The sequence below is a fragment of the Ipomoea triloba genome, chromosome 5 (genome assembly GCF_003576645.1).
Source record: "Ipomoea triloba cultivar NCNSP0323 chromosome 5, ASM357664v1".
Taxonomy (NCBI): Eukaryota; Viridiplantae; Streptophyta; class Magnoliopsida; order Solanales; family Convolvulaceae; genus Ipomoea; species Ipomoea triloba.
Genome location: NC_044920.1, coordinates 20,672,796 through 20,698,620, shown reverse-complemented (window position 1 = coordinate 20,698,620; position 25,825 = coordinate 20,672,796). Strand labels below are relative to the sequence as shown.

The 25,825-nt window shown below is 35.7% G+C and overlaps 5 protein-coding genes across 5 annotated transcripts; 2 read left to right on the top strand and 3 right to left on the bottom strand.

Annotated features, from left to right (window-relative positions):
• Positions 1–1,379: 1,379 nt before the first annotated feature.
• Positions 1,380–2,271, bottom strand: LOC116021126. The gene is made up of 3 exons (XM_031261737.1): positions 2,135–2,271; positions 1,799–2,026; positions 1,380–1,712 (listed from the first exon to the last, which is right to left on the bottom strand). Exons 1-3 carry the CDS (start codon positions 2,225–2,227, stop codon positions 1,545–1,547), a joined length of 489 nt encoding a protein of 162 aa, XP_031117597.1. The 5' UTR covers positions 2,228–2,271; the 3' UTR covers positions 1,380–1,544.
• An 11-nt stretch (positions 2,272–2,282) lies between these two features.
• On the bottom strand, positions 2,283–3,642 carry LOC116020376. The gene is made up of 4 exons (XM_031260851.1): positions 3,183–3,642; positions 2,810–3,080; positions 2,482–2,578; positions 2,283–2,403 (listed from the first exon to the last, which is right to left on the bottom strand). The coding sequence occupies exons 1-4, from the start codon at positions 3,327–3,329 to the stop codon at positions 2,283–2,285; spliced, it is 636 nt and encodes a 211-aa protein (XP_031116711.1). The 5' UTR covers positions 3,330–3,642.
• Positions 3,643–11,068: 7,426 nt separating this feature from the next.
• Positions 11,069–14,206, top strand: LOC116020823 (signal recognition particle 43 kDa protein, chloroplastic). The gene is made up of 2 exons (XM_031261367.1): positions 11,069–12,232; positions 13,488–14,206. The coding sequence occupies exons 1-2, from the start codon at positions 11,153–11,155 to the stop codon at positions 13,503–13,505; spliced, it is 1,098 nt and encodes a 365-aa protein (XP_031117227.1). The 5' UTR covers positions 11,069–11,152; the 3' UTR covers positions 13,506–14,206.
• A 1,829-nt stretch (positions 14,207–16,035) lies between these two features.
• Positions 16,036–20,874, top strand: LOC116019292 (protein KRTCAP2 homolog). Its single transcript, XM_031259445.1, has 5 exons — positions 16,036–16,143; positions 16,562–16,726; positions 17,666–17,717; positions 17,804–17,870; positions 20,501–20,874. Exons 2-5 carry the CDS (start codon positions 16,571–16,573, stop codon positions 20,589–20,591), a joined length of 366 nt encoding a protein of 121 aa, XP_031115305.1. The 5' UTR covers positions 16,036–16,143; positions 16,562–16,570; the 3' UTR covers positions 20,592–20,874.
• A 575-nt stretch (positions 20,875–21,449) lies between these two features.
• On the bottom strand, positions 21,450–23,488 carry LOC116019243 (probable receptor-like protein kinase At1g11050). The gene has a single exon (XM_031259391.1). It carries the CDS (start codon positions 23,455–23,457, stop codon positions 21,601–21,603), a length of 1,857 nt encoding a protein of 618 aa, XP_031115251.1. The 5' UTR covers positions 23,458–23,488; the 3' UTR covers positions 21,450–21,600.
• Positions 23,489–25,825: the final 2,337 nt, after the last annotated feature.

Genomic DNA, 25,825 nt, shown 5'->3' with positions numbered 1-25,825 from the left:
TTTTTGAAATGACTATATTATGTTTTTACTCAAACACTCCTGCATTTTTTCCTTCTTATCAGTACCTTATTACGGAGTATTAGTATTTGCTAATTGCCATCTTGCTTCCAAAGCTTAGTATAGGTGATTGGTACTTTATATTGTTATAATATTTAATGGATTGGCTAACATCTATTTTCTAGTTTATGCAAATGATGAATTCTCATTCTGATGCAATATTCAAAATATATTTGGCAGTTGCCTACGATGAACTGCAAGCTGCATTGGCTTGAAACAACTTAGGAAATTGAATATGTACTCTGAGTTGTATATTTAGACTTAAGTATGGTTATATACTTGCTAATATGTTATGAAATATTGCATTTTGCACCTAAGTATTGTACTGTGTCAAAAACTTTTTTTATTTAAAGTTGAGAGTGTTACTATTTAACTAATTATAAGATTTCTTGTCTTAAGGGTCTCACACGTTAAGTATATTTAAAGAATACATTATTTGAAATGCATAACTGATAGTTATACCCATAAGTACTGTTCTTCTCATCATCACTTATAGCTTGAAACTTCATTGCTTTAATACAATCATACCCATAGAAATACATAAGAATTGTAATGGTAAGGGTCTCTGTTTGGTATCCTCTAAGCATTTAGTCTATTATGCTACTCATTATTCGAAATTTTAACCTCAAATCTTTTAATTTCAGACAATCACATAATTAATAACTGTCAACTTAATTGGGATCAACATACTTTAATTGGTGATTATCATGGTGATGCAAAGTACAAATTGTAAGTGTTAGACTTCACATTTTAATTTTGATTAACAGTAAATGTCATTAACCATTATAAAATTATAAAACCATTTCTTCCCATTTAGTTGCATTTTATGAAGAAAAGGTCTACTATTATGTCAAGCAGCATGGGTGATAATACAGTCTTTATTTGAGCAACACTGTATTACCAAAAATTAAAGTGTAAAATAAATATTGTAGTATAAAGAAGAAAAGGTGTTCACTGTATTATGAAGTCAGTTTTCTGACTGGATTTTCTTTCCAACTTGTAACTATTACTATTTACGAATACACTATTTTACTACAATTACAGTACTTAAAAGTTTACATGAATACCTATTACTACAATTGGAGCAGTGAAACTATACATAAATCTCTAGATGAGGAAGCTGTGGCAATGGTTTAGGAAACCGCATCTGGCACTGGAGTTATTGCAGAACATCCTGGTAACAATTCACTTTTCTGTGTGGACTTCATTTAATTTTGTGTTCTTTGCATCACTTTCAAGCACTCATAGTTGTCAACTAACCTGCAAAAAAAAAAAAAAAAAAAAACCACAAAAGAACATACAGTATAGTTTGAATTCAAATGTAAAGAGTGACATCCAAGCAGTTGAATACACAGCAATTAGAAAACAGTAACAGAACATAAAAACAGCAAAAGATCCAATTGTCTACTTAAAAAGTAAATGCAAGCAAAACATCAAGTTTTTTTAACAGAGTCATAGTCAATCCATGTTCATTATAAAAGATCTTTTCAATTAATCTTCTCCATCTTGAGTTTACTGTCCTTCAATTTCTTGCACCCCTTGGAGGAAGAGAACTGATCCAGCAGGCATCTCTTGACGGCTCCATCAGAGGCTTCAGCATTCTTCATAGGTGGCAGCATAGCTATCGGGCTCTCTCCTTCATCACTGTCAAATCCCTGAAAATGTATAAACACGGGTAAATATTCTCAGGTATTCATTTGTTTCTATTAATTCATTAGAAAAAAAATGAAGCTTCGTTTACCTGTAGGAATTCATCGTCACCATCACTTAATTGTACCGTAGAGTTAACTTCCTTGTCATGAGCAGCAAACAGCTCCTTGCAATACTGTTCAACGAACTTGCTGTCATTGTTAATCCTTAAAACTGGAAAGGCATACGACCGATTGATAAATTGGTCTGTATTTGCAGAAATTCTAAATAACATTATCTTGCCAACTAATCCTGTGATTTCCTTTATGGGACCTGCAGTCTGTATTTTACAAATAAAAACATTAACTGTATTAGAAGATTAATTAGAAAATTCTTTATAATTAAGGAAAATATTATAAAATGGAAAAAGAAATTTAAGGATACTTACATTCTTATTCCTCTCGTATAAGTCAGTGGCAGATGTTCCTATTAGTTCCATGCACTCTCTATCCCACAAAATAAAGGCAGCAGTACCCTTCATGTCAACAGCCCTAAGCCTAAGTTTATACCTTAGAACTCCATTTTTCCAAGTCATGTTACACTTTGATTCTACAGAATTGGATCAACACAACCACAGGGTCCTTCGAAGCAGATCGGCAGAGTGGTTCCAGTTTGGCTACATGGTCATCCCAAAAGGTACAGTTCAAACGATTACCCCTAGTTGAATACAGTTAACATATTGTTAGTTTAAATGAAATAGTAATGAAATCAAGGGCTATGAGTATTTTGACTTACATAGCATCTTCCAGAACAAAGTCGATTAGAACAGTACTGTGACCAGAGATTGTTTTCTCTTGGGGAGCACGTATTTCAACAATACGGCCAATTACATCTAACAAAAAGTAAAAAAAAAAAAAAACAGCAGACAGTAAGAAAAAATGAACTATATTGACATGAAGTATTTAGAGATAGTCTAAAACAGTATTGGTAAATAGAACTGCATATTTAGGGCTAAAACAGCAGACAGTCAGAAAAAATGAACTATATTGACATGAAGTATTTAGAGATAGTCTAAAACAGTATTGGTAAACAGAACTGCATATTTAGAGCTAAAGGATCTTACCAATCAATTGCTTGACATCTATTGCTGGATTACTTTTCAAAGTATGGAAGGGTATGGGTCTGTACATGTGGTAAGGGAAATTTTCAGACCTAGATTCTTTCATGATAGTCTCATGATTGAACTGCAGCATGAACTCGTGCATGCTAGTCTTGTACGTATGCCAATTTGCAACAACATAAAAGTTTTTGAAACAATAGACACTCCCTTCTAAAAACCTTTCGGGGAATTTTGGTAGAACATCCTTTGGTATACAGGCATGTATTACAGTTGCCTGTACATAGCAACAGTTAACAAATATATAAAAATAAAATTATGATACGATCAAAATACTAAATAATTACGTTTTTGCAGAAAATTGGAAGATGAAAGATACCTCTTCGTCGTGCAGAACCAGCTCTTTACTCTTGATCTCGGATGAGCCCCTCCTTTCCATTACAGTGTAGGATCTAACCACTCGAACCTTGACAGCACTCCTCCTCTTAAACGTCGTCAACTCATTCAACAGACAATACATCCCCATGTTCCTGAAGTTCTAATGCAAATAGGATATCACCTTGAATTTGATTTGATTTGCCGTTTGTATATTGCATTTATTCGTGATGGTTCACTAACCTGTAATATATATGTCTGCGTTTTAATGGACGTTTTGGCCTTCCCGGTGAATGCATACCTGGGATGTTGAACCGTCGGCAACGATTCCCTTTCCGATGAAAAGGGAATGATTTTGTTTACAGACGTGTGCCCCACAAAGCCTAGTATTTGAATTAATTATGTTTCCTTTCTGAAGATGTATTATATTAGAAGATGTCCTTTAATAACGTTGTTATTTCCAAAACTGCACTGTTTCGCCATTCCCGCTTATACTGTTTCTATATCCAAAACTACGCCGTTTGTTCATGGGCGGGAACTGCATTTAATGCGGTTCTTCTGGCTTTTTTATTATAGAAGATATTCATTCACTAAAACTATGTGTCTAATTAAATGTGATCAACAATATTTCTTAGTGATCGTCTATTTTTTTTTTTTTTAAATCAAAACATGACTAATATATTAAGTAATCGGGAAAAGGTATTGAATACATGTAGGAATCGTAATATGTCTAAGGAACTAGCTTCTGAATTAGTTGCGTGTGCAAGAGTATGGGTCAACACATTCGCTGATCTGCGGATAAAATGGTAGGACATTGACTCAAAGTGCCTAGCCAAACTACAACACCCCTCTATTACACAACCAGAATAAGAATAGTCTAAATTTAAACCCAAACTATCATTTTTTCTGATTTGGGACTCAACAAAAGAGAACACTTCTTTTTTGTTTCTGCCAACTCCGATAGGAAAGCCCAAATATCTTCATATGTTTGGTGCCAATCTTACCCCAAGGGTAGCCGTTACAGTCTGAAGTATTACGGCTAATAATAATGCATGACTTTGAGTAGTTTACTGTTTGGCCTGAAATTAGTTGATATGTATCAAGAACACTCTACACTTTACTAGCTTCTAACTCTGTTGCTTTAAAGAATAGTAGGCAGACTAACTTCACCTTCGAACAGCTTGTATGATAAAAAAGGAGAGCCCTTGGACACAAATAATGAAGAGGTATGGTGAGACTGGATCACCCTGTCTTAGACCTCGGGTAGGAACAATGGTCTCCATCACTCCATGAAGTCTCCATTCACCAACACCTTGTACCTAGTAGAAGTAACACACATCATAATGAGGTCGACGGACTCAAGATTGAATCTCATTAGTTAGGGGTGTTCAATCGATTAACCGAAATTTTTAAAATTTTAACCGTTAATCGAACCAAACTTTGTGTTACTGAATTAACCGAACCAAAGTTTTTTTCGGTTAATCGGCCAGTTAACGATTAAACGAACTTTTTTAAGCTAAAGTTTTAAATTCTAAAAATAATACCTATAATAATAAATCCAATTAAAATAATACATATAATAATAAATCCATAAGAAAATATACAAAAACATTACCATAATAACACTACAAATTTATAGCGATTTTACATATTAGATTAGATATTATATGTACATTTAAAATTTCGGTTAACCGTTCGGTTAATTTGGTTAACCGAAGTTTCAAACCGAATTAACCATTAACCGAAATTTTAAAAAGCCTTTAACCATTAACTGAACCGAAAAAATTCGGTTAAAAAACGGTTAACCGAACTTTGTCGGATCGGTCGGTTAACCGAAAATTTACCAAATTTTGCACACCTCTAATTAATAGTACTGTCAAAGTGGGCCGAAGCCCGCGGGCTGACCCGCACCCGGCCCGATGTGTGATGGATTAAGGCTACAAAAAAGATAGTCCGCGAAGGAGCGGGTCTGGCCGGTTAAGGCCCGCAACCCGCGGGCCAAGCCCTATATATATATATTCATGTGTATGTGTGATACACTCTCATTTGTACCTATTTTACTTGTGTTTTTATGTAGGTTTTATAGTTAATTGTGTGATAAAATGTTGTGTCCAATGCTTATTTCCTTGTTTTCATATTTTAAATGGTATAATGCTTGGTTTAGATGTTTTTGATGTGTTTAGAAGTGCATTAGAACTATTTGGGAGCAAAAGCCAATTCAAAGGAGCCAAAGAGTTGTAATTCCCGCTACCATGGCGACATCTTGGTAATCGGACCATATCTCTTCCTATGAATATCCAAATGAGATGATTCTTGAGCCATTGGAAAGAAGACTTCAAGGGCTACAACTCTTATGAAGACATCAAAGTGTAGATCAAAAGGAAAACTGGTCAAAAGATCAAAGAGTTGTAATTCCTGCTAAATATGGCGACACCTCGGTAATTGGACCATATCTCAGTCTAGGAGTATCCAAATGAGGTGATTCTTGAACCATTGGAAAGAAGACTTCAAGGGCTACAATTGTTATGAAGACATTAAAGTGTGATTCAAAAGGGAAAAGGGTCAAAATCAGGCCGCAAGTTGGAGCTTCGTCACAGGCGGATTCTCGCCGCGGCGAGCTTCATTCTCGCCGTGGCGAGAATCCCAAATTTTGGGCAGTGACGCTCTCGCCGCGGCGAGAGTTGCAGATCTGCGATTTTGCAGTTCTTTGAATTGCCATTTTTGCCCCCATTCTCCACCCACTATAAAAGCATCACTTCCTATCAACCCTAATAAGCTTGGCTGCGGATTTGGACCAAAAGTGAGAGCAAGGAAGAAGATTTGAAGCAACAAGAGAAGAGAAGAGAGCTTGGAGGCATCATTCGGGAGAATTTCTTCCTCTCTTTTCTATTTTAAAGCTTTATTGTATATTTGTTGAATTTATTTTAGCCATGATAGGCTAAGCTTTCCTTTGGGATTTTTGGATTGATAAGTGTTTATGAACCTATGTGCCTAGTTCTTTAATTGCTTGAATGAAATATCTATTTGGGTTTATTACTTGTGTTGTAATTGTGGCTTAATTTCTTGATGCTTGTAGTTAAGGATCCTAATTACTTGTTTCATTGCTAAATTTGTCTATGAATTAGAGCACCCACAATTGCACTTGATTCTTGTACCTCGAGAGAGGACATGTTGATTAAGGGATTTATTGTGAATAGCTCACGAGAGTGAGTATTCCAATTGTGAATAGCCCACGAGAGTGGGTATTCTATTTATTGCTTGTTCTTGCTTATACGTTGTGAATAGCTCACGAGAGTGAGTATTCCAATTACCTTATTTTGGGTTTGAATTACGAGAGTAATCTTTCCCTTTTAGATTGCAATCATCCACACTTGTTGAACTCGAATGGTTATTTCACTTTAGATTGGCACTAGGTGATTAACACTTTGACAACCAAAAATCCCGCTCTTAATCTCTTGTATATAAAAGTCCGTTTGCCTTGCTTCATTTATTTTGTTTTCATAATTTTAGATAAATACCCATTGTTAGCGTTGGAATAGCTTCTCGTGAATTAATTAGTAACTAGTGCTTAATACCCCGCTTCCATGTGGATCGATAACCCCGGAATACTCCGGGTATTTGTTTGTACCTCAAAAAGGCTACGACCAACGTGTACACAAAACACTATATAAAAAAAACCAAAAAAAAAACAAAAAACAAAAACAAAAACAAAAGTCCGCAGGCTAGCCCTCAAAAGCCTGTCAGAAATTAGGCTCGCTATGGGGCGGGGCGGGCCGCTTTGACAATACTACCCATTAGTATCATAACCTCACGCAAAAAATTTCATTCCATCTTGCCATATGTTTTTGTCATATCTAGCTTTAGAGGACACCATCCGCATGTCCCCTCATTGCTTTCATTTCAATTAAGTAGATGAATTTGGGTTTCTTCTTGGCGTTCATAGCCATGATCTCGCGAATTGTCTGCGGATCACCAAAGTCGCGGCAGTTCCAACATAATATACTCATTGTGACAGGCGGGTCTGACCACCACCAGAACCCGCCAATTACATGTTTTTTGGGTGAGATACCTCAAGAAGCATAGGTGCCATAGACTGGTAGTCTATGCTCTATGCTCTCCAAAGGACCAGTACGTCGCCTCTTTTGTTCCACAACTGCAACCTCTTCCACAGTTTCGTCCTCATGCATAACACATTGAACACTGTTGCCCAGAGTTGTAGAACGTCTTTATAATTGGGCACTGCCGTTTAGGGCTCCCAGACCTATCTCTGCAGGGGTTCAACAAACTCTTATCCTTCGAAGCATAACTAGGTTCCATGCCCCAATGGAGTATTCGTCTATATGTGCATAATAAATTGCAACTAAATATGTAACTACTATTGACCAAATAATTAACAAGAAAAAAATAAATAAATAAAGTTTAATCATAACTAAATTCATATTACTAAGATTTGTATAGAACTTTGCCTCTCTTAATTGGTAGCACTACAATTTACAAATATATGTCTAAAATAATTCAATTTAAAAAATTAATATTATCAGCAAAACTACAATACAATTTTAAAATATTAAAAACATATGTCAAAAATTTAGAAATAAATAAATAATCAATTTGGTGTCTCGTAAAACATAAGAAAATAGAACTAAAGTCCATTATTGCGCATGCAAAATGACATCACATCTGGTGAGCGGGAAATTTTGGGGTCGTTTATCAAAATGGAAAAATGAAGAATTTTCTAGAAAAACAGATAATTGGAGGGGTGGAAGAATGAAAAATGGAAAACTTCTTTACTAAAATTATTTCTCTAATTGCTTAACTTCTCTCCATTCTCCAACTTTATACATAATTTTGGAGAAATCCTATTTGAACTTCTTCAAATGGAGGAATGGGAGGAAATGTGCGTCTACCGTACTTGGCGCAGTGGGATGCACTCAAGTATGTTGTTCCTTTCCTTTCTTGTTCTTTCCTTCTAAATTAGAGAAATGAAAAATTGGATGAATATGGAATGAAAATTAGAAAACTGGAGAAATGGAAAACTGGAGGAATGGAAATGGAAAATTGGAAATGGAAAAACAGAGAAATGAAGTAAACAACCCTTTTTGTTTTCTTCATTAAAATCTTCTACTTTCTTTGCTCCATTGGTAGGACAATTTTGCCATCATAATTTTTTTTAATTACACTTGTTAATATTATTATGTAGGGGTATATTGGTCTTATACTCATTAATCTGTATCATTCAAAATTCAACTAAATAATATAATCAATATTCCTAGTAGCATCTATTCTATATTTTCTAAATCTTTTTCAACTCAAAGAATCAATGCCGACAAATTTTACGGTGGATCATTGTCCAAAACGGTGTCATTTCCTTTAATGAAAATAAACAACACATGTTTCGTCCAACTAATTATGTTTTTATGATATATCCAGTTTCATTTTATATACACTGTAGTTTCATTACAGCACAACTAAAGTATCATTTTGATTCAACTACAGTTTTATTTGACAATATACACTCAATATGTGACACTTGTTATTCAATTTCATTTTATACATGTTATGCAATATATAAGTAATATATATATACATACATACATACATACATACATACATATATATATATATACATACATACATACATATATACATACATATATATGTATGTATGTATGGATGTATGTATGTGTGTGTATATATATATATATATATATATATATATATATATATATATATATATATATATATATATATATATATATATATGTATGTATGTAGAGAGAGTTAATTTCACCAGAGGTCCCTTGTATTTGGTGGCAATTCCAAATTTAGTCTCAGACTATCATTTTTGTTATTTAACATCCCAGACTATTATTTTTCAGACACTTTTAGTCTTTATCATGACTTTTCCTATTTTTAGTAAGGACATTTTTGTCTAATTATATTTTCCTTTTGTTATTTTTATATGTAATGGTGTAAATATATACACTAATATTAATAATGTATACATACTAGGCAGGCTTGGCAAGTCCCGGTCGACTTGCCAAGACCAACCTGCCATTTTGGAGGGGTGGGATGGGTTAGCCTGGCGAGCTAAGTTCATTTTGATGACTCCAATTTTAATTCAACTACAATTTCATTTGATAATATATATTCAATATATGAGACATGCTATTCAGTTTCATTTTAGATACACTGTAGTTTCATTATAACGTAAGTACATAACTAAAGTATATTTCTAATTCAATTATAGTTTCATTTGACAATATACCCACAATATGTAAGACATGTTATTTAGCTTCATTAGACATATTACATTTTTATTTTATTCTGAGCACATCATAAATACGAGATTAATTAAGCATAACGACCACTATTTCTTTTTACTTAGAGAAACAATGTCGTTTTTGGACCATGGTCCATCGTATAATAATTGATCAATACCATCACCACACTACATCATAGTTGTTGTAATTTATTTTCTATGGAATTCATTTCCCTATCATACATTTTCCAGCCTTTAACGGGACGTTTGGTTGGAGGGAAGGAATTATGTGGGAAATGAATTGTAATTTCATGGGAAAAGAATAATGTGGAAATAAAGTGGAGTTTAAATTCCAGTGTTTGATTTGCAGGATTTAAATTACTCGGAGTTTCAATTCCAATGTTTGGTATACATGAGAATTGAAAGGAAATAAGTAGTATAAAGTCCAAAATGGCCATTGTTGTTGTTATTATTAGAGTTAATTCCAGCAATGGTTCTCTGACTATATTGATTTTCCAAAATTAGTCCCTGACTTTTAATTTGGACAATTTAGGTCCCTTGACTTTCAAATTCTTTTTAATGTTGGTCATTTCGTCAAATTTTGGTTAAGTTGAGGTCAAATGAAGGGATAAAATTGTCCGTTCACATGTTTAATGTATTATTACTCGCATTTCTCTTGTCCTATACGTTGTATATATGAATATAATCACAGTCGACTGAGATTATATTTATATATATAGCGTATAGGACAGGAGAAATACAAATAATAATACACTATACAGGTGAACGGACAATTTTACCCCTTCATTTGACCTCAACTTAACCAAAATTTGACTAAATGACCAACATTGGAAAGAATTTGAAAGTTAAGAGACTTAAATTGTCCAAATTAAAAGTCGGGGACTAATTTTGAAAAATCAACATAGTCAGAGGCCATTGCTAAAATTAACTCTTATTATTATTATTACTAATTATTAATCATCTTATATGACAAGTATTTATTGGACCCATTAGCATATCCAAACACAAAAAAAAATATAACATATTAAATTCAAAATTTTGTTCTTCAAAATGTAGGCAAATACGCTATATACACATCAAATTTAAATACTTGAGAGTTTTGAGAAAACATACTTAATTAAGGTGAGCCTAGAATGATTATTGCTCAGGAACGACGTTCTCTATTAACGGTAGTCGAAGAATAATACACGCCATCATCTAGAAAGGAAGGTTAGTCATTAAATATATACTAAAAAATAGGGGGTAATTTTGTCTTAGTATTCTCTTTTTTTTCTTCTTCCTAAAATTCACAAAATTAAAATCCCAAAGGGACATGAGATTCTAATTCCATGAAAATTAGGAATTTTAATTCCCTCCCACCAAATTAAGCAATTTAGTTGCCTTTTGAAATAATGTGAGAATTAAGTGGAAATAAAACTCAAATTCCCTCCCACCAAACGGCACACGTAAGAGTTCAAAACTAAAAAGATGCATTAATTAATTTTAACGGTGTTAAATTACATAAAAAGTCATTTTTTTTTGTTTTAAAATAATTAAAATATAAAAATTAAAAATTGAGGGAACAAATACAAGAAAGCTTATCCATTGGAAATCTAACTAACGGAACGGATTGAGTTGCAGAAAGTGAGAGCAGTTGATGGCCACCCAAAATAACCAAACAACCTCTACTCCCATTCCCACTCTCCATTGCAATGGACGCTCTGCTCGCGCCTTCTCATCTCTCCCACCTTAAACTCAAACCCCAACTCCCCACTCTCTCTCACCCTTCTCCACCAAACTCTTTGCCCTTCCGCCTCCGCCAATCCCGCCAAAACCTCCTTCTCTCCGCCGCCCTTCAGACCCCCCAACAAGAAGCGGAGGAGGGATTAGCTCCGCCGCGATTCGAGGACTACGACGAAGACGAAACCTACGGCGAGGTTAACAAGATCATCGGCAGCAGGGCGACCGAGGACGGGAAGGGAATGGAGTATCTGATAGAGTGGAAAGACGAGCATTCGCCGACCTGGGTCCCGTCGGACTACATTGCCAAGGACGTCGTCGCGGAGTACGAGACGCCGTGGTGGACGGCCGCCAGGAAGGCCGACGAATCGGCTCTCCGGAAGCTCGTCGAGGCCGGCGACGGGCGGGACGTGGACGCCGTGGACGAGGACGGCCGGACGGCTCTGCTCTTCGTTTCGGGGCTCGGGTCGGAGGAGTGCGTCAAGCTATTAGCGGAAGCCGGCGCGGAGATCAATTACAAGGACAAACGCGGCGGCTTGACGCCTCTGCACATGGCGGCCGGCTACGTCCGACCCGGCGTGGCGAAGCTGCTGATCGAGCTGGGAGCGGATCCGGAGGCGGAGGACGATAAAGCTCAGACGCCTCTGGACTTGGCAAGGATGATTCTGAAGCAAACTCCGAAGGGAAACCCGATGCAATTCGCGCGGAGATTAGGGTTGGAGAATGTAATTAGGGTTCTAGAAGACGCCATTTTTGAATTCGCTGAAGTGCAGGAGATACTAGAGAAGAGAGGGAAGGGCGAGAACGTTGAGTATTTGGTGAAATGGAAAGATGGAGAGGACAACGAATGGGTGAAGGGTTGGCTGGTAGCGGAGGATTTGGTGCGCGATTTCGAGGCCGGGCTGGAGTACGCAGTGGCAGAGTGTGTGTTGGAGAGGAGAGAAGGGGAGAGTGGGAAAATGGAGTACTTGGTGAAGTGGTCAGACATTGAGGAGGCAACATGGGAGCCTGAGGAAAATGTTGATCCCACCTTAATACAGGAGTTTGAAAATGTGAGTGCTCCCCTTTCCTAGTACTGCAATTTACAATCGTGATTGACAACAATGTCTCTGCTTTTTCGAACCCGACATCATATTTGTTAGGATGGAATGCTTACCACTGAGTTAAAAACTATAACTAATTGTAGGGATATCAATTGGGCCAACTAACTAAGTTTGTTGGACTTATCAGTTTGGGCTTAATGATCTTTTTATTAGGTTGGGTTGGCCCTAACCTAAAATTACGGATTGTCGGGCTTATCGGGCAAACTGAATCACTAAACTAAAATTGAAAAAGGAGAGTAGGTATTCGCATTCGGTGGAGCGGAATGAGTTTTTTAAAAAATTCATCCATGACGTCGAGGAGTTAGAACATGATAATGTTGATAAAATTGTGTTTAGTATATATATGTATATATATATTTGGATAGCCCGCGGGTTGGCCCAGGGCCCGCAAGTGTAACGTGCCAACCCGCGCGAGCTAAGCCTGTGAGGCCCGTGATATGTCCTAACTCGACTGTGGTGGATCGGGTTAAGGCTACTCTGCGGGCTTCGGCCCACTTTGACACCTTTGGTAGAGAAGATAGTAATTTTATGACCACCATCACATGTTCGAGAGGCAGATGTTGGTCTTGACCCTTCACTGACCTCTGTCCAACGATCCCCTAGCTACTCATTGATGGACTTGGCTCTTTATTGTATCCGCCCAACAGATGGTTATGCTTGTTTTACTGCTAAGTATAGCACTTGTATTGTTAGACAAAATTATATATGTGAACCATGTAGGCATCCTGGATTGCAGACTTGCAGTTCTATAAAATAAATTGACAGGAAAGGAAAACCGAAACAGAGACTTGAACTGTAGATTCTAAAGTCCTCAATATTGAAAGCTTTCTGTTCCTAAGCAATCTAAATGAGTTGAGTACTTTGTTGTTTAATCTTGCTGCAGAGGCATTCAACCCCCAACTTTTGTCATAGGGAAATTCTTTAACATTTTATGCATCAAATGCCAATAATGTCCAAACATAGCATACCAAACAATGCAGTTATCTTATCATATTGTTAAACGATTTGATTTGGGATTTTGTTCAGATGTCACAGTATTTCCTGTTAAGTATCTGTGGGGGGTGGGTGTAAATTGCTATTTGTAATGCTGTTTTGTTTATTTTACAAAATAAATAATTATCAATCATAGTTCCATCTTTTGATTGCTTATAATGAGCTCCATTCTTCAATTTTCCTGCTTGTAATGAGCTTCTTTATTATACAGGATGGTAAAAAGTTGTGAGTGGAGCTGGTATTGGGAAGCCAGTGTTTTACTACATCCCTGGGTAATATTATGCTGCACTTCTCTGTGCCTTTGGGCCTATAAATTTTAATTTTTTTTTTTAATTCAGAAAATGAGTGCTTTGTCTTGACATGATGTATTCCACAATCTTTGATTAATTGTTATATTGGTAGCCTAGATATTTAGTCAGTAAGAGATACTATGCGCTACTTCTAAATTTAACTCATAAGAGTTCATATGAGAACACCCCCACGGCCCCACATCAAAACTATAGATAAATTTGAACTCTCCATTTAGAGTGATTTTTTTTTGTTTTAATTTCTATAGGTTCAGGCATGAGGTCAGGGCCACGAGGCCTCGACCATGAGGTCTCGGCCACGAGGCCTCGACCATGAGGGCTCGGCCACGGGGCCTCGGCCGTGGGAGTTTCGGCCATGGGAGTTTCGGCCATGAGGGCTCGGTTACGAGGCCTCGACCGGTCAAACCGCGAATCCAGTCTTGGGCTCGGACTCGATCAAAGCGGGGTTGTAACTAGGGAGTTTAGTATGTACAAATACCCTTGTTATTGTCTCTTTAAGACATTCCTATCCATTTTTGTCGTAATCTACTTGTGTAATAGCATTACATGTAATAGCATTACATTGTCTTTGTAATAACTTGACAACTACGATTCAATATAATATTTGGCCTCCGTGACCCTACGACACTCGTTTTGTCTATTTTTCATATTCATTTAGATTATCCTTTATTTATCGGGTTTATTGATCGGTCTACCCGAGTTAATTAAATCCATCAGGTGGTAATGTGGTATTATAAATGTACAATGAAGTTATTTTTAATTTCATTTTTCATAATATTAAGTTTTGTATTAGTATACACAATTTATATATTTAAAAACTACACTAAAAGTACTATTAAATATAAAAAATCAAATTAGAAAATAAGTAAATAATACTAAAGAAAATAAATAAATAATAAATAGTTGATTTGACCAATGAATTGTAAGTATGATAGATAAAATGGAACATAGGGGGTATTTGGTTCGTTAGAAAGATTAAACTTCAGAAATTGTATTACAGTATTTGATTTGATTTTAAAGAATACTCCATATAATAAGTATTTAAAAGACATGTCATGTACCTTGTGGTTTAGTGACACCAAGTTGCTCTTCTATATAGGAGGTTGTAGGTAAATATTGTATATGTTTAGTTTAAATGTACCATTATGCATGCGAAAACATGGCGGATGCAATGCATACACTTGGTGGTGGTGTACCTTTTGTACATAAAAGGGGCCTCATGTTTCCTTTTGGACATCATAACTCAATCCATTACATCACCAACAAATTTTGCTTTGGACCATGGTCCAAAACGATATCATTTCTTTTAATAAAAAGAAGCGACAACTGTTTTGTGTAATTAATTTTGTTTGTATAACATATTTATTTTCATTTTTGATACGTTGTAGTTTCATTTCAGCACAACTAAAGTTTTATTTTGTTTCAAGTGCAATTTCATTTGACATTATACGTATAGTAGTCTTATTACAGTGAGACCAGTTATTGAATTTCATTTTATACACACTGTAGTGTTATTACAACATCACTAAATTATAATTCTAATTTAACTACGTTGAAAAATATTTGAAGGGTGTATATGTTCATACAAAAGAACTAGGGACTACAACATATTTTTTGCAAATTGTAATGATACGGAGTGCATTGTGAAGAGATGTTTTAGCACCAAAATAGTGATTTGTCCACCTTTTGCTTAATTTAGCTCCAAAGTAGTGCACTGCCAAGGGGGTCCGGTTTCAGTCTATCTATTAACATCTTAATTATTATATGAAATTATAAACCGAATATATCTTTCACAAAAAAAAATTGAATATATACTGCAGCAGATTTTATGCTAGAAAACGGTTTTCAAAAATAAAAAGAAGAAATGAAAAGGAAATTTTAAAAAATGCCAAGGCATCGTCCCCAACCTGTTAGATAAGGTGTTAACCTGTTATCAAGTGAAATTGCATATATTTGGAGTGTCAAGTGACCTAATTGTACTTTTTTTTTTCGTACAGTGGCCAAATTGCACTCACATTTCGTTCAATAACCAATTTGAACCTTATTCCATACATAAATAAAAGCAATCACTACTCGAGGGATGCACTAAATAAATCCCATCACAAGAAGATAAACAAGCCAAGTTATCCTACCAAGTAAACAACCTGACTAACTTATTGTCTCTTTTATTAAACTTTTTATTACTTATTGCACGTGTTCGAAACTAGTAACCACAATTAACGTGTATTAAAAACATAGGGTCTTCGGTATAACAATTTTTATAACAGATAAATGACTTTATGGTCGGTATCGACTCTTTGTGTTTCAGTAGGTTGATAAAGTAGTTATGAACATATACTACATTGTAACAAAGTAGCAAAAAAAAAAAAAAAAAAACAGATAAATGACCAAAAAAAGGGCAAAAAGAAAAAGGAAAAAAAAATATTACTGTCCTACACTCCTACTCCGTATTTGAGTAATTTCTCCCCTTTAATTTCACAAAATACTGGGTTTTTCTGTGACTTCGGGCCAAGTCTTCCATCTCCCTCGACCTCAAGCTTTTCCGACCGAAGTTACGAGGTACGCTTCTCTTCCTTATCAATTCGTAGGATTGTCCATTCTCGCTTCAAGATCGCATAGGCGCATTTCGATATGAAAACGAGATCTACGCTAAATGAATCTTCCAACTTTGCGATCTGGGATTCTCGTACAACAAATCAATTTTCAGCTTTTCAGAACTATACACTGGGAAATTATGTTTTCTTTGGTCTTGATTCGAGAATTCATATGCATCTTCCCATGTATTAAACGAATGTTTTGATGTTTCCTTATTAGAACTAACTATACTCGTTTACAGTTTACCCATATTGAATTGTGCGTACGAATTTGTTATTTGGCTTTGTGAACTTGAACGCTATTGGAACTGAATTGCCACATTCTTTCTTATCTGATCTCGTTTTGAATGTTAATCTAATAAGTTCAATTTTGTTCATGCCAGCTGAAATCAATGGCAGCCCCTGGTAGTTCTATGTTATACTCATTTCTTCTCTTTGTCACCACTCTCTCCCTGCAAGAAATGTATAGAGGAAAGTTAGCCTCTTCTGAGTTATTTACCATCCTTGGAGGCTTCACCAGTTCTTTAATATTTCTTACTTTGCTAACGGTAAAAATCCGCCCTCTTATCTTGTGTGTTTCCACAAAGCTGCATTGTACTAACAACACTATAAAATGAAGAGAAGTAAACAATTCCCTTCATTTGACATAATTAAAAATTGCATTCGTTCAAGAGACATTGCTCCTGTTTTGAGAAAGTGAGAAACAGTATTAAGTAGCAGCATTTGGAAACATATTTCCTTATTGTGCTTATTAACATTCAGTAAATTGTTTTTACATCCCCTTATTAGATGGCACATGCTTGTGTACTTATTTGACTATAAACGACTATTGTAGTCTTTACTGGTTCTTGTTCTTTTTTACCATTCCTGACTTTTGCTTGTCCGATTGAGAGCATTTTAAATCATTGCATGTGGTTTCAGCTTGCAACTTGGAGATTAGATTGTAGTTGTTGGCTATTATGTGTATTTTTCTGTTTGTATCTATAACTTTATATTTTCTATTTTTATGTGTATGTATGCACTTTTTAACTATGTTCAATTTGAGTATATTGTGAAAGATATATGTACTATTTTGCTTTGGTTTCTTCATCAACTAATTCAAATTACAGAATTATTTAAGATTTCAAATATTACTCGCAGTGTTTTTTTTTGTGTTTTTTGTTTTTTTGTTTTTTTGTTTTCTTGAATTTTTTCATCAAATTTATAGAATCATGATTCATTGCTGTTCTCCTGATCAGTAGTGTAAATCAATTTAACCAAATTGGACTATGTTTCTAAATGTTGGTTTCAGACTTAAAATGCATAAAGGAATGCATCTACATATCTTCTATTTGTATTTAATGTTTGACCGTACATATATGCATATATCTAGTATAGTATGGTTGGTTTGGATGTATATGTGATGCTTATACAAGTTTCTAGCATTTCCAATCATGTGCAATTATTATTGGCTACTTCCTAGCTCAAATTGGGTATTATGTTCACAGTTCATAGGAAATTATCAAGAGACAAATGGAATCAAGAGTGGATGGGGTTCGGGTGAGTGCCTACTCTTCAACTTCTTTTTTAGCATTTGCTATACTTAACTGTTGAAATTATTGTTTTTTTTTTTCTTGTCTATGTAGTTATACTTGCAGAGGCAGTTGCTCTAGTTGCTGCTAGCACTGTTCATCGAGTGTGTATCACAACATGGTAAACATTAAATCTTTCACTCTTTATTGTTGGAAGCCATTTCATTATTATGATCTTTGATCATCATGAATAGAGTAGTTCACCTTATATCCTAGTACAGCATGTCTTCTGCCCTGAGATCCTAATTCTATAGATGGATGAAGAAAAGAGAGATAAAAAAAGGAGCTACGTTGGGGTCCATATCTATGACTATCCAATGTCATTTTCTCCAGTAATAATTGTGATCGTTTTTATGGATTATGGTGTACACAACTATGTTACAATGAAATATACATTACAAAAAGAAAGAAGCCATATTTTCTTGTATAATTTTGGAGCACATTTTCTGTTTAATTTATTTATGAACAAGAAAAAAAAAAAAAAAAAAAAAAAAAGAGAGAGAGAACTGGAGAGAAGCACTTTCATAGAAGTGTTTAAATATGTTACTCCCTATATATGTATCTTTGAATTAAATACTGTACTTATGCCTAGGTAGCTAATATTTGATGAGTAACTATGTTGTAATACAACACAAAATCAGTGAGGCAATAGGGCTTTGAATCTGCTCTCCTATCTCAGTGAAATCAAGCAGTTCAAGTGAGTTGCTTTGGAACTTCATAGGATGTTTAATGCTGCTTTACTCGAACTTCACCCCCCCAAATTAGTAAATCCTCATTTATATACTCAAAAATGCACTGATTCGTGAGTGATATACTGATATATAAAAGGAACCCCAAATTAGTAAATCTCATTTATATACTCAAAAATGCACTGATTCGTGAGTGATATACTGATATATAAAAGGAAGACCGAACAATTTTAAGATTAAAGTCAAAATATTTTAGCCCGATAAGTCCAGTTGTCTGAACGGGCTAGCCCAATACGTAATAGCCCGAGCCACTTATTTATTTATTTATTTTTGTTACATAAGTGTCGTAAAACAAAATATACATGAAGTTTATATATAAGCTCATCTTTAGTATTTTTTATTGAAATTTTAAATAAAACTTTAATAAATATATTAATAAATTCATGAAAAAAATATTTTTTTATGTAAATAAATAATTAAAATAAAAAATTTACTATCAATATTATATTATAGTGTAATTATATTAATTATTTTTAGCTGGAATTTGGAAACAAAGGTTTAGATTGATTGAATGATATATATGTTTATATGTATTTGTATAAATGCGCTAGTTTATTAACATTGAAAGGTTATGATGTTAATTTGAAAATATCAAAAGTTTTAGTTGAGCCAGTATGATAAACATGATAGCCCGAAATTTTTGGGTTAGAGCCAAGAATTTTGAATCTGATTTAAAAAAAATAAAAAAAAAAAATTAGACCGAACCGATATGTCCAACAACCCGATAGAATTAGCTCAAAACTGAACGCAAATTATTCTGTGGACCAATGTTTTGAATGTTCACAATTTATTTTTTAAAAATTTACAATTTGTATACTACAAACACACAATGTGAATGTTCACAGTGTACATATTAAATGTTCACAATTTACATTTTAAAAATTCACAGTTTGTATACTACGAACACACAATGTTAACATACACAATTTATGTGTTTTGACTTAGAAACACAATTTATATTCTAGAAGTTCACAATTCCAACACTAAAATACACAGTTTAGTATTAGGGTCCACCTGGCAAGGTGAATCTTGATCCATGGTATAAGAACTCTAAATTGAACGGGCTGACTCAATTGACATCCCTATTGAGGATTTTTGCTCAATTTTCAATGCAAACTCGCTAATTTGGAAGAGAGTGAGAAAACACAATTTTATGCTAATATAAGTTCTTGTATCGAGATTGAAAAAAGAAAAAGAAGAACAAATATGTGTATATGTGCACGTGTTCTATATACGTCCGTTAAGCGAATTAGAATAGTCACTAGTTAACAACCAGTCAACCACAATGACTTTTTATTGTGTTAAATTACTTTTTATTTTCTTTGGTTTACATTTGAATCTCCAAATGCTTACATGGTGAAAAAAAAAAAAAAAAAAAAAAAAAGAGAGAGAGAAACTGGAGAGAAGCACTTTCATAGAAGTGTTTAAATATGTTACTCCCTATATATGTATCTTTGAATTAAATACTGTACTTATGCCTAGGTAGCTAATATTTGATGAGTAACTATGTTGTAAACAACACCACAAATCAGTGAGGGCAATAGGGCTTTGAATCTGCTCTCCTATCTCAGTGAAATCAAGCAGTTCAAGTGAGTTGCTTTGGAACTTCATAGGATGTTTAATGCTGCTTTACTCGAACTTCACCCCCCCAAATTAGTAAATCCTCATTTATATACTCAAAAATGCACTGATTCGTGAGTGATATACTGATATATAAAAGGAACCCCAAATTAGTAAATCCTCATTTATATACTCAAAAATGCACTGATTCGTGAGTGATATACTGATATATAAAAGGAAATGAAGCGCTACCCTCCAAGTATGCATGCAGCTTTTTAAAGGGCACAAAGTTCATAAGGGCTTGTACCCATAGCCCCATGCAAGAAGTCTAGATATGTGACAGCGTGACACTTCTCTTTGACTGCCCTGTGGGGAATTCAGATCTATGTATAAAAGTGTTTAGTTTTCTAAAGTAATTCTCATTTTTTTCCTTTTAATGCAGCCTTTTGTTTTCTGTTGGGCTACTGTACGAGATCAACAAACTCTCTGTAATGATGGCTTCCAAAGGTGATTCTAAAGCCAAAAGGTACTAATTGGGAACGCAGTGTCTCGTAGTTTAGTATCTTCATAGTAATCTTTTGATGTGCGCTGAAAACTCAAGGATGAGACCATAAAACATGATTTTGTTAGCACTAGAGGAATCCGACCTGGTGATCTATGATAGAGTCTGGACTATGTTACTTTCCATCTACTTGGTTTACTGTCATCAATGTAAAAGATTTTCCTCAAATTAGTTTTGATTAGTATTATTATTATGACTCAAACATCGAATTGTTGAAACATTCTGGTGATTCTAGGAAACTGTTTAGATCTTCAGCTATTTTCACTCAAAAAATCGAACCCATTTTTTTTTTTTTTTGGTAAATTTAGAGGGTCTTTTTCTCCGTCCGTTTAACGGTCCAGGGTCCACCCACGTAAAATCGAACCCATTTATTTGCTAATTATTCGCCTTTTGAATTTCCTTTAGAGGCCATTTGACACTTTATTATCTATTAGATTAGTTAATATGCCTAGGGCAAATTATACCATGGAGTAGGGTATACCTTGCATTGTGAACCCTGGTTCAAAAATAATCTTTAGATTATGTACCTGTATACAAATTGAATGCGACACTTAAATTGTTAATGGTACATAATATGTTAGTTGTAGTAGACACATAACACGTTAACTAACATCTTATGTGTTTGCAATTAACGTATTTTGTACTTGCACTTAACAATTTGTGTAGTTATGTGTCTTCAATTTGTACAGAATGTGTGCATGCACATAATTTGTGGACCAAGGTTCACAATGCAATATACAATGCAATATGAACCTTGGTCCATGGTATAACAATAATTGTATGCCTGGTAACCTTGGAAATATAACAATAACAATTAAAACATGCTTGGTTATGTTGGTTTAAACTTTCCAAAGAATTTTAAATTTTTTAAAAAAGTTCTAATACACCTTTTTACATCATACAACAATGTAATATAAAGGATAGCAAAACTTTGAAGTCTGGGTATAAAACCTTGCAGTCAAAATCTATTGAATAGAATGCTAAATGGTGCTGATTCTTGAGCTAGATCCTAACCGTTCAATTATGGAGATGCTGCTGTATTGCGACGAAGAACGGAAGGATTCGTGGCTTAGAGGCAATGGGCGATCTGGTAATGTTGGGATATCAATGTCACCTTCAAGCATTTTCAGAGCATCAGAAATGGTAGGTCTAAGAGCCACCATAACATGTGCGCACAGAATCCCCACAAGAGCAAATCTCTCCATCACTCTCTTTGGTCCTTCCTCTCTTATGGAAATGTCGAAAATTTCCTCTGCATTGCTCGACTTCACCAGCGCCCATGCCCAATCCGCAATCAGAACTGAACTAGTGCTCGACATGTCGAGCGCCCTCCTCCCGCTCACAATCTCGAGAATCAGTATCCCGAAGCTATACACGTCGCTCTTCTCGGTTAACTGCCCGTAGAGGGCGTATTCAGGGGCTAGGTACCCGTACGTCCCTGCCACCCTCGTGGTGATATGAGACTGCCCTTCCTCGGTCTGCTTGGCCAACCCGAAATCCGCCACTCTCGCCTTCATCTCGGAGTCCAAGAGGATGTTAGTCGGCTTTATGTCCCGGTGGTATATTCCGGGCTTGATCTCGTGGTGCAAGTAGGCCAACGCTTTCGCCACGTCGAGAATGATGTTCTTGCGCTGAGGCCACGACAGCTTCGGCCTGTTCCTGGACTGGAGGAAGAGATGATCATGAAGGCTGCCGTTTTGCATGAAATCATAAACCAGAAATCGCCTCTTCCCCAACAATGAATCACTCGTGACGCAGAAACCACGGAGAGGGAGAAGGTTCCGATGCCTAATCTTGCTTATGATCAATGCCTCATTGGTGAACTCTTCATCCCCTCTAGAATCAAAGTCTTGGATATGCTTCACTGCAACTATGGCGCCATCTGGTAATATCCCTTTGTACACAACCCCACTCCCTCCTTTTCCAATCAAATTCCTCTGGGAAAACCCATCCGTGGCCTCTTCTAACTCCGCTAGCCCAAACCACCTCGCCCCGCCTGTGTTGGGGAAAATCTGCCTATCTACTATACTGGTCAGGTGTGAAATGCTCAGATTATTATTATTACTATTCCCCTTCTTCTTCTTCCATTTCCTGACCATCACAATGGCGGCTAAAACTCCCCCAATAACCCCACCCAAGACCCCGAAAACTATCTTCAGCGTTTTGGGGCCTTCTGAGTCTCCGGGATCATTGGGCGGACTAGCCACGGGCAGGGCGAGCACGCACCCGGCGGTTCTGGGATCCCGCGGCCCGAACTCGTTCACAATGGCAGCTGCGTAGAGAACTGCGAAGTAAAAGCATTTGCTTGAGTTATTGGGATCTAAAGACACCAATTTGGTGTTCACCTTCATCCCGGAATCCACGCACAAACTGCACCTACTTAGCCCGCTCAGGTCTCCGTCGCAGGACGAGTCCAACGGGCTATTCCGCCCCACTTTCTCGTACCAGTCGCTTAACGTCTCGATCCCGTCGCACCCCGCGGGGCTGGCCGTGAAATCGCTGGCGTTGCTCATGCACTGGGACACCAGGGGAGCCGGGACGGACATATCGCCCAGCTCGGCCCGGAAATCGGAGATGCAAGAAGCGGCCACGCTCGCGTTTGGGAGATAGAACGTGGAGGTTTGCTTGAGGTGCTGGGCGAGGCCGATGCCGAAGACGCTGCGAAGCGCCTGGCAGCAATTGCCGCTCTCGCTGGGCCGTCGGGTGCACAAGGAAGTGTCCCATTTGCAGGTTTTTGCGTAGTCGAAGTTGATGGGGCATGAAGAATTGGCGGCTCGTGTGAAGGCAAATGACAAGAAAATAATCACCACTGTGATGAGGATCTGGTTTCTGGACATGGTGTTGTGCTTTGATGGCCAAAACAATGCCGGGCCTTCATGCTTTTTGGTTTTATGGGATTGGATAGATGGTGAGTTTTGACAATATTTGAGTCAGAATTGGGTGGCTTTGACTCGTTTCCAAAGTGCACGTTTTTGTCTCTTGTTTATGCGTTGGAAAAAAATAATGTTTTTATGCGTTGGTATTTTTAGAAAACAAATATGATGGTCCGGCCCCCTATGTTGGCTTGTCAAAGCTAATTTTATAATGCACAGAGGAAATTTTTTATGCTCCCTCCCCCTCCTGGTGATTACAATAAGCATTGGAGAAGGGTTTTCAAAAAAAAAAAATTATTATTATTATTGAGAAGGCAAACATTGAATTAAAATAATAAGTGTATGACAAGAATAATGCCCTATTTTTATTTGATCCTACCATTAATTAAAAAGAAATTTTAAAAAAATAAATAAATTATTTTGGAAGAGTTGATATCATTACTTTTTTTTAAAATAAAAAATTGAAATAAAAGAATTTTATAATTAATATTTTTTAAAAACATACTAATTTAAAAATAAATGTATTATAAATGTTTGCAACTTAGAAAAAAACACTAATTTAAAAGCGATAGTCTAAATAAATATTACTTTTGATTTGAATTTCTCTAAGTCTTCTTAATTCTCTTTTGGGTAGTATTTTCATTGTCTTCAACTTCAGTACTTGTCCTTTTTTTTTTTAGAGCAAATTGTCATTTTGGTCTACTGATTATAGGGGTCCTGTTAATTTCAATCCACGACTTTCAAAAGTATTAATTGCATACCATGACTTTTCAATTTGTATCAATTTTGGTCACTCCGGCTAAATTGGCGGCCAAATTTCGCCAGAAAATTTTAAAAGTTAAAATAACGAGGATATTTTAGTCATTTCACATTTCTTTTCTTCTTCTCCGACGAATTCTTCTTCTTCTCCAGCCAAGAGATGCAAACCTAGATTTTTTTTAATGGTCTATCCGTAGTTCAGGACAAAGGACTTAAAGTCTTAAACCCCATTTCTAAAATTATGTTTTTAGTTAGTAATGGCTGAAACTCATATACAAGCAGTAGAATCAGAGCGTGAAAATGAAGGCACTCCTCTGCTTGTCATAGAGCAAATCGAAATACATAAAAATTCAGAAGACAAAGCAGCAAATTCCAAAGCCCTTCAAATTAAAGACTGGAACTTTTTCTTGGATTTTCTTTTCTGTGCTTGCTCAATTTGGCGCTGCCGCTGCTGATTCTTCAGCTCTCCGATTGCCCAGCCTATGAGGCTGCTCAAATCAAGAGCTTTGAGATTAGTATCTCTAATTGCCCAAACCTAGGTTTTTGCATCGCTTGGCCGGAGAAGATGAAGAATTCGCCGATGAAAAAGAAAAGAAATGTGAAATAACTAAAATACCCTCATTATTTTAATTTTTAAAATTTTTCGGCGACATTTGGCCGCCAAATTGGCCGGAGTGACCAAAATTGATACAAATTGAAAAGTCATGGTATGCAATTAACACTTTTGAAAGTCGTGGATTGAAATTAACATGACACCTATAGTCAGTGGACCAAAATGACAATTTGCTCTTTTTTTTATTAGTAGTGTGTCATGTGCTATTGAGTTACTGGTGATAGCACAGCGGACAATGTAATGCAATGAGATTATGGTGTAGGAAGATGTGGATTTGCCGCCTTGTGTATATGACTAGGATCTTAGTTGTGCTATGAACTTTTGATCTTGCAAGACCCTAGTAGTTTTTCACCTGCATGTTTCATGTGCTGTGAAATAGGGTGTCATAGATTCTCATGTTAAAGTATTGAACAAAATAATTAATACCCGATTTTATCCATCGACTATTAGGATTTCGCAGCTTTGGTCATCAACTTCCAAACTTCTTCAATTTCATCTCCAATTATGCAATTGTTAACCAAAATGATCCTAATAAGGAGTATTTTGGATTGGACAAAGAATTATTTTAGGTAAAAATTACATAGTTGGGGATGAAATTGAACAAGTTTAGAAGTCGATGACTAAAGTGGTGAAATCTTAATAGTCGAGGGCCAAATCGGGTATTAACTCTGAACAAAATATTACTCCGTAATATTTATTATATCTGTAGAAGGTTCATAAGTAGTACTTCTTGTTCGAGTTCCATAATCTGTTTACTTGATAGTAACAATAATGACTCTGTATGTAGTTGAAATACTGATGCCACAATGTGTCTAGTTTTATCAACAATTTCCACATCTATTTTGCACATGTTCATTTTGAAGTTCACATTTTTAAATTAGTATAAATGAGTGTAGTACTTGATTTTGTGTGTATGCGTGTTTGTTTTTTTGTAAATTTTTTTTTTTTTTTTTTTTTTTT